General features: G+C 40.4%; 1 protein-coding gene across 3 annotated transcripts in view; it reads right to left on the reverse strand.

Annotated features, from left to right (window-relative positions):
- Positions 1-1001: 1001 nt before the first annotated feature.
- The window catches only part of sts (steroid sulfatase (microsomal), isozyme S), a 13441-nt gene continuing 6744 nt past the window's right edge, over positions 1002-7698 (reverse strand). For all 3 annotated transcript variants that reach the window (XM_017426274.3, XM_025008050.2, XM_037978851.1), the window contains 5 exons: positions 6515-6651; positions 5202-5339; positions 3168-3327; positions 2965-3086; positions 1002-2287 (listed from right to left, as the gene is read on the reverse strand). In XM_017426274.3, coding sequence (XP_017281763.1) covers positions 1935-2287; positions 2965-3086; positions 3168-3327; positions 5202-5339; positions 6515-6651 — 910 coding nt within the window. In that variant the 3' untranslated portion in view covers positions 1002-1934. The remainder of the gene's footprint in view (positions 2288-2964; positions 3087-3167; positions 3328-5201; positions 5340-6514; positions 6652-7698) is intronic.

Here is a 7698-nt window from a genome sequence, read left to right on the forward strand (position 1 = left end):
ATTTGATACTGTTACGTCTAACAGGTACATATATATTGCTGCACTAAAATGCAGCAGATCTCATCTGTGAAAGTTCAGTTAAATGTCACTTCGAAATAAAGCTTGAAAAAGGTAAGAAATGAGATTATTTTTTTCATATTTTTCAGTGAATAACTGACAACGTACGTAATTGGGGTATATCGTGATATATATCGTTATCGTGATATAAAATTATCCATATCGTGATGTAGGATTTTTTCCATATCGACCAGCACTACCCTATACTCCCGGAAACCCCCCACAGGATTCCCCGAGGGACACGGTCGAACACCTTCTCCAAGTTGAATATGAAGCAGTAATTTGTTCAGTGGTTGTTTTACTGCCATCTGCTGTGTCTTCTGAGTACTGCAGCTGTACTGTTACTGTTACAACGCATGCTAAAAGGCCTGTTCTCATCATAAGGAGTCTTTGGGCTGCACTTCGTCGGGCCCCTCACCTAGGACCTGTCTACCTTGGGTGACCCTACTAGGGGCATGAAGCCCCTGACAGCATAGGCTCTTTGGGACACTCAAACCCCTCCACCACCATAAGGTGGCAGCCCAGGGAGGGGCCAAACTAATGGTCTAAATTTAAAATGATAGTTTGAAGCAGGGTTCTGTTGATGGGTCTAAGAATAATAGATTACTTGTTGTAGATAACTTTTTAAGTTACCTCAGTTTGGACTGAAGTTAAAACGTTTGATTACCTGCAGGTTGAAAATCTGTGTGAGCAAGTTGAATATTCCCGGCTATCCCCAACCTCAAAATACAATATGGCTGTCTTGTGCATAATAGGTTTCTACAGCTGCAATAAGAAAAAATAAATAAAACTTCTGTCAGTTTGTATCATTAAATCAATCCCACGCTTGAACGCTCCCATTCACACTTCATTTTTACAGAAAATACAATTTGTCTAGTTGCTAATGATAGTTTTCCAGGTGATTCAATTCACTTTATTTAACACCAATTCACAACAAAAGTCATCTCATGACACTGAAAAAAAAAAAAAAATCCAAATCATACAGCCAGTTTAGATCCAGATTCAAATTTAATTAGTCATTTAATTTTTTATAATACACCACATTCACATACAGTTCATTACAAAAAGCCAAATAGTAAAAGTTATTGCAGTGGCTAAAATCTTATATTTCAGGCTACCCACTGGTTGCTGCTGCATTTATGGGCTTTGGTTATACTTCTTTTATCTTCATTTGACTTATAAATCATAAAGTCATTTATTTTCCTTCACAATGTCCCGACATACTCCCCCTAGTGGAGATAAACAGACAAGGTAAATGGCTCTTACAGTTATCTACCCAAGGCAGCCAGCAAACTGCGTTGAAACTTCACTTCATCACAATCCCCCATCCTGAGCAGCACACTGGCAACAGCGGAAAGGAAATGACTCCATTTTAGGAGGAAGAAACCTCCAGCAGAACCAGAACCAGAACCAGGCTCAGGATGAGGGCCCATCTGCCACAACCTGATATCAAGATTTCAAGATTTTGTGAAATCTGTTATAACTCAAAGTGTGTATTGGCTCTCAGCTACTACTGCAACAAATTTTTGTTGATTATTTGTGAAATTAGAGTTTTAAAAATTTGTGTTTGCTGATGTTACTTAACTGTTGTAATAATCTTGAATTGGGTTGACTCCTAAAGTCAATCAGTTGCAGATGTATATTCAGTGAATCTGTCCAGTGGTTCATGAGATATTTTGCTAACAGGGAGACAATTTAACCTACACAAACCCAAGCAAAAACAATATTGCCCTGCCTTCAGTGGTGGGTGATTCTAATTCCCTACTACTTCCAGTGTCAGACAGATGCCTCGGGCCTTTTAGACAAATAAGAGGGAAATCACAACATGACGCAGTGCAAAGATTGTGCACACAGTATCAAACAGCCTTCATGCTACATCAGAGTGTGTGTTTGCATTGACAGAGCTGTGTAAGTGTGGAGCAGCAGGGCTGCAGCCAGGGCTTCCACATCAGCTTCCCCGCCGTTATCTGCCTCTCCACAGGCTCCACCGTTCTCTGGTGGCTCTCCACGGCCTCCTGCACTGCAGCAACAACGGAGTGAAAGCTCGGCTCCGTGTCAGGGGTCAGCGGCCTGCTCTCCGACGGGTCCCTCTGGAGGTCAAAGAGCAGAGGGGGGTCGTGGTAGGTCACGTAACCTGGGGTGCAGAAGCAAACGTGTGTGTGGAAGCAGGTGGCTTTGTCCTCGGGGTAGAAGTTTGGGGTGAAGAAGAAGGCTTTCCACACGGAGCTGCCTAAAATACAACAATAATGGGGAATGACTCAGCATTTTTTTACTTTAAGACACACATTAAAAACATTTCAACAACTTTTAATATGTTTATTTATTGCAGACATCCTGTAAATGGAAAATTTATTGTACTTATCAGAACTTTTCTAGCCAACCAGGCCACTCAACGCATTTTACAACACAATCTGTGCTCTCATTTACCCATCCACACCTTCACGCAGCAAACTACTACATCTCTACAAAGCTAATCTGAAGAAATCATTATTATAGAGCCCAATCAGTGCTTTAACCTCCATTCATACACTGATGAGGCACATATCAGAGGCAGTGAGGGGTTCAGTGTGCTCTCACCACTGATCCAAAGTCGCCCACAAACAAAACATATTCAATCTAGAAAAACTGCTACAAGCATGTAGCTAAAGGCTAGGTAAAGTAGAAAGCAGAAAAAGTTCAACCTAGCTGGTTTGCACAGGATTTCTGTCTGTGTGCTAAGAAGTGTGAATGGGTGGGTTGGGCCAGTTAGCGGTGCAGTGGGGGTGGCTCAGAGCTGAGCTCTGGGCTGATCCAGGTAATGCTAAACACTACCCAATGTCAGAACAAGTTAAAACACAAAGGGCTATAAAACCTTTACAACAACAACAGAACCTCCATCTCTTATGATCCAAGTTGGTTGAAACTTACTGTTTTTGGGATGCCATCTGACAGCGTTCAGGTAGGAGTTACAGTAATGGAACAAAAACTCATGGCTGGACCTTTTAACTGTCCCCTGCAGTAAATCCATCAGGTCCTGGCCATCTATTACCCTACAAAGCAGAACAAACAAAGTCACTCTCTCCCCAAGGAGCCCAGGGAATTATTCTCACCCATACCATTGACGACCTGACCTGTCCTGTGGGACTGAAGCTCCACTCAGATGCACCACCGTAGGAAACAGATCCATGTTACTGGTGGGCTCATCAATCGCTCTTCCACTCAGGATTTTCCCTGGCCAACTCACAATTCCTGGGACACGTATCCCTCCTTCCCAGTTTGTGGACTTTCCGGCTGCTCAGAGGGAAACACACGTTATAGCTGAACCCTGTTTACAGAATCACTGACTCATTGGAATCTAAAGGAATAAAGTGGATCATAAAGATTAACAGTGCAGAAATTAAAAAGAAAAAAAACTGTAGAAGCTCTGAAAAATTACTGGATTATCTATGAGAAAACTGTACTGCGAAAACATATAGGAATAATTGATTTATTCTTAATCATTTGGCTCTGATTTTAATTCATGATCAAAACTGAAGACAATCTGCTGGTTTTCTTAGACATATTTTCAGAAGCAATACATAATACAACCTGGTACTTACCCTGTAATTACCAGGTAACTACCTGTTACATACCTTTAAGTACTTTGTTTGTTTTTGCAGTATAACTACCTCTGTATAACTTCACTTTTTGAGCTATTCATTGATTCTAATGTTCAGCTCATTCACAACATGAGCGATATGTCTTTTGGTTTTTGTAACCTTTTACGCTTCTCAAAATATTTAAGTTCACTGACAAAAAAAATCTGCATTCAAGGACAATGAAATCTCTTCAAGTCCATCAAAAACATTGTTCTCTTTGAAATCTATTTCAGAGTACTTGGTCTATTTTTGTCTTCTAGCGCTACTGGTCAGCTACTTTTAGCTTTTCTCTGGCCTGTTGATATTTTTAGGCATTTAGCTAGCGTTCTACTAATTTAAACTGGCTATTGTTATTTTTAGCTAGCATTTTTATACTTTTAGCTAGGCTATTGATGTGATTAGCTTTTAGTTAGCCTTTTAGCTCTTAGTTAGGTTTTTGGTCTGTGGATTATTAGCTCATCGACAGACCAAAAATCAGCTAAAAAAATAATAATCTTGTAAAAATAAACACAATTACTTTACTAGAACAGAAAAATAAAACCATTAAATGTGGAATATAATCTCTTTCCTCTAAGTCTTAGTTTATTAGTGTTGTTGTTCGTTAATGATTTGATAAATTATCATCATATTGACTCATTTTGTCCTACAGAAACCTGGCTAAAACAGGTGGGTTTTTTTCTAGTATAAATGAATCCACTCCTGCTAATTAACTCAATTTTCATGTTCCTAGAACAACAGGTCAAGGTGGAAGAGTAGCTACCATTTTGTTTTTGGTTTTTGCTTTGTCTTGTTTTTAGGGATTTTTGTATTTGTCTTCTGGGTTTTGGTTTAGTTCTTGTCTTTGTTTTTCATTACCTTCTTGCCCTCAGTCTGCTCCTGCTTTCCTGTCACGCCCATCTCCACCTGTCTACAATCCTCAGTACTCACCTGTGCCCACTTCTCCTGATTTCCCTCTGTCTTTAAAACCCGGTCACTTTCTCTGGTACGTCCATGGTTTGTTGTTTGTCTCTGGTTACACCTTGCCCTGTCTTGCCTTGCCGTTTTGTATTCTTTTGTTATAGTTTGCTGACATGGTAGCAAAAACTGAAACTAAGCACAAACGTGAAAAAACAAAGCATGGAGCAAGACGAAACAGCAGGGAACCAAGCACAATGAACCAGCGGAGTGAGGAGGAAATGACCGGGTTTTTAAAACGCAGGAGGTGATGAGGAAAGTGGGCACAGGTGGAATTATTACCAGAACTCGGGGCAGGTGTAAGTGGGCATGGCAGGTAGACGAATGAATGACAGAGGAGTGGATAGTGACAGCAAACAAGAACAAGAACTGAACAAGAACTCAAACAGAAAACAAGATGATAATAAAAAAAAACAATAAACTGAAACACAAAAACCCAAATCCCGACAAAATGTGCTTCATTCCACTGCTGGGTTCTTTGTTTTGCTCATTTAAACATGGAGAAGCTGGTGATGAAAGCACCCGACAACAGTAATTTCTATAATTTACCCACAATTCCTTCTGATAAGTTACCTTTATAGATTCCATTCCATCCTCCATGAACCTCTCCTGAAGCAGACCTTTCCTCGAGGTGAGCACCCTGATCTGAGGTCAGATAAACCAGCGTGTTTCCTCTCAGATTGAGCCTGTCAAGTGTCTCCATGATCTGACCTAAGAAAAGACACAAAACAGGAGTTAACTTGATTCAAGATGGCCACCACAGCGAACTGACCTTATAACATAAAAATGGCTATAATCCAGTCAGTTTTTCAGATACTGTGCTAAAATTTGATGTGGATGTAGATGACAGTTGTTCACAACACATCCTTACACGAGATTGTACATAATATTATAGAGAGATTATTTACCCCACTTCTCGTCAGACTCAAAGTGCTCAGGGTTTATGACCCTGACCATTTGGTCAGGTCATAAACCATTCAAAACTTGGTAGAAGGTTACTTGGGCGGTCATAAAAATGTTCTCGTTGAAACGCCTCAGCATACAATCAGGCATTATAACAAAGGCTCTGTGTTTAAAAATGCCACATTCATGAAAAGGTTTAGAGTGGTGTATGACAAGAGACGACTTTTTCCTGGCGGTACGACGTTGCCGTTTGGTTTCTGACATGATAAAAACAAGGGAAAAAAAACTTACTGATTTTGAAATGGTTATTTTGTTGATTCCAGGTTTAAATTGACCCTTTTCCTGTTTATTAAAAGAAGGTTTGTGGTGACAATGTCTCATTTGTGAAAACGTTTTAGGTGCTGCGTGACCGTGTTCCTCCGACGAGGTGAAACAAGAAGAAAGAAATAAAATGGCCCACCTTACTGACTTTGAAGAGGTTAATTTTGATTTCAAAGCTAAAAGCTAAAATTAGCAGAATGTTAGTTGAGAGCTGAAAGTAGCAAAACTTCAGCTAAAAGCTAAAAGGAGCAGAACAGTAGGTAAAAACTAAAAGCTAAAAATAAAATGATAGCTAAAAAGTAAATGTAGCAGAAAAAAGCTACAAGTACTAAAATTAATTGATATATATAAAAGCTAAAACTTGCAGAACAGCAGCTATAAGCTAAAAGTAGCATAAGATGACAAAAATAGAGCAAAGTATGCTGACGCTGATTAAAAGAAATCCATGTTTTGATCTCAGTGTATTAATAAGGGAAATTTGATTTTACACAAAGTATAAAAGCTACAAAAACCAAAGGTCAAAGCCATTCTGATATATGAATGATTAAAAAAGCACAAGCATGAGGAAGTAGTTTGAGTCCAAATAAAAGCATGGAAGAAAGCATGAACAGAAAAACCATTTTGTGAATGTTGGTTCAGCATTCACACTTTTGGTGACCTACCTACACTCCAGTCCACTTCACGGACAGCGTCTCCATAGATGCCGTGGCGGCTCGTTCCTCTGAAAGGTGCCGAAGCAAATATGGCTGTGTGTACTTGAAGGAAGGAGAAAAACAGCAGAAAAGACCTGTCCGAATTCCTGCAGAAACACAGAATCATTTCTGATTACAACAGTGAAATGAGTGAAAGAAGCTTGTTTTAAATCGGTGGTTCTCAAACTTTTTCTGCTTCGCCATTTTTTGGTTTCTAAGATAATTCCCCCCGGGAACACACACATATCAACTCCATTGAAGTGTATTTCACACCTCAGTGAGCAGTCTTTGTTACTGCCAGTGGCTTCATCCATCTGCAGAGAAAAGCTGCGGCTGTCACACACCTTATCATTAAGCTGCTCCTCTGTGTCCTTTGACATGTCATAAATTCACCTGCCGATTGTCTTATTGGACAATGGAATAGTCTGTAGTTTGCTGGCTGCTGTGTCATTTATCATAGTTGAAACCATAGCACATAGAAGTATTAATTCCTCCGCACACTGTGCCACTCGGTAGGCAACTTTATATGAGCTGAGTTGAGCGTTTGCCGGCACGGATGCAGCTTTAGTAAAGACATACTGTTGGGCACAGCAGTTTATGAGTTCTTATCTGAAAAAGTCAACTGACTTGTCTTTGTGCTCGGGATGTTTTGTCTCTTAGTTTGTTCGGTTTCAAACTGTCACAAGCTAGCACTTAGAGACAGACAACACACTGGGGTCTCTCCTCATTACCCACCGTTGTGCAGGTGAAGCCAAAGGCAAGATATGCTCAGTCGTATTTTCGACTCTTTGGCTCTGAAGGAAGTTGGTTGGGAAGCATATTTGGCCATGCTACGTCTTCTGCTTTGGATATATGTGGGAGCCCCATCAAAAACCTGTCCATTATGCTAGTGTCCAAGCATTCATTTTTTTCATTTAGTCCGGGGGTTGGCAACCCGCGGCTCTTTGGCGCTGCCCTCGCGGCTCCCTGGAGCTTTTTCGAAAATGTTTGAAAATGGAAAAAGATGGGGGAGAGAAATATATTTTTTGTTTTAATATATGCCTCTTTTACACGGACCCTAATTCAGAAGTCCGGCTCTACTCCGCTCTACTCGGCTCGGCTCGATAAAGAATGCATCCTGTTCACATCGGCCAGTTTGGTCTGTAGCAGAGGAA

This window comes from Kryptolebias marmoratus, linkage group LG1 (genome assembly GCF_001649575.2).
Source record: "Kryptolebias marmoratus isolate JLee-2015 linkage group LG1, ASM164957v2, whole genome shotgun sequence".
In the NCBI taxonomy this organism is placed as follows: domain Eukaryota; kingdom Metazoa; phylum Chordata; class Actinopteri; order Cyprinodontiformes; family Rivulidae; genus Kryptolebias; species Kryptolebias marmoratus.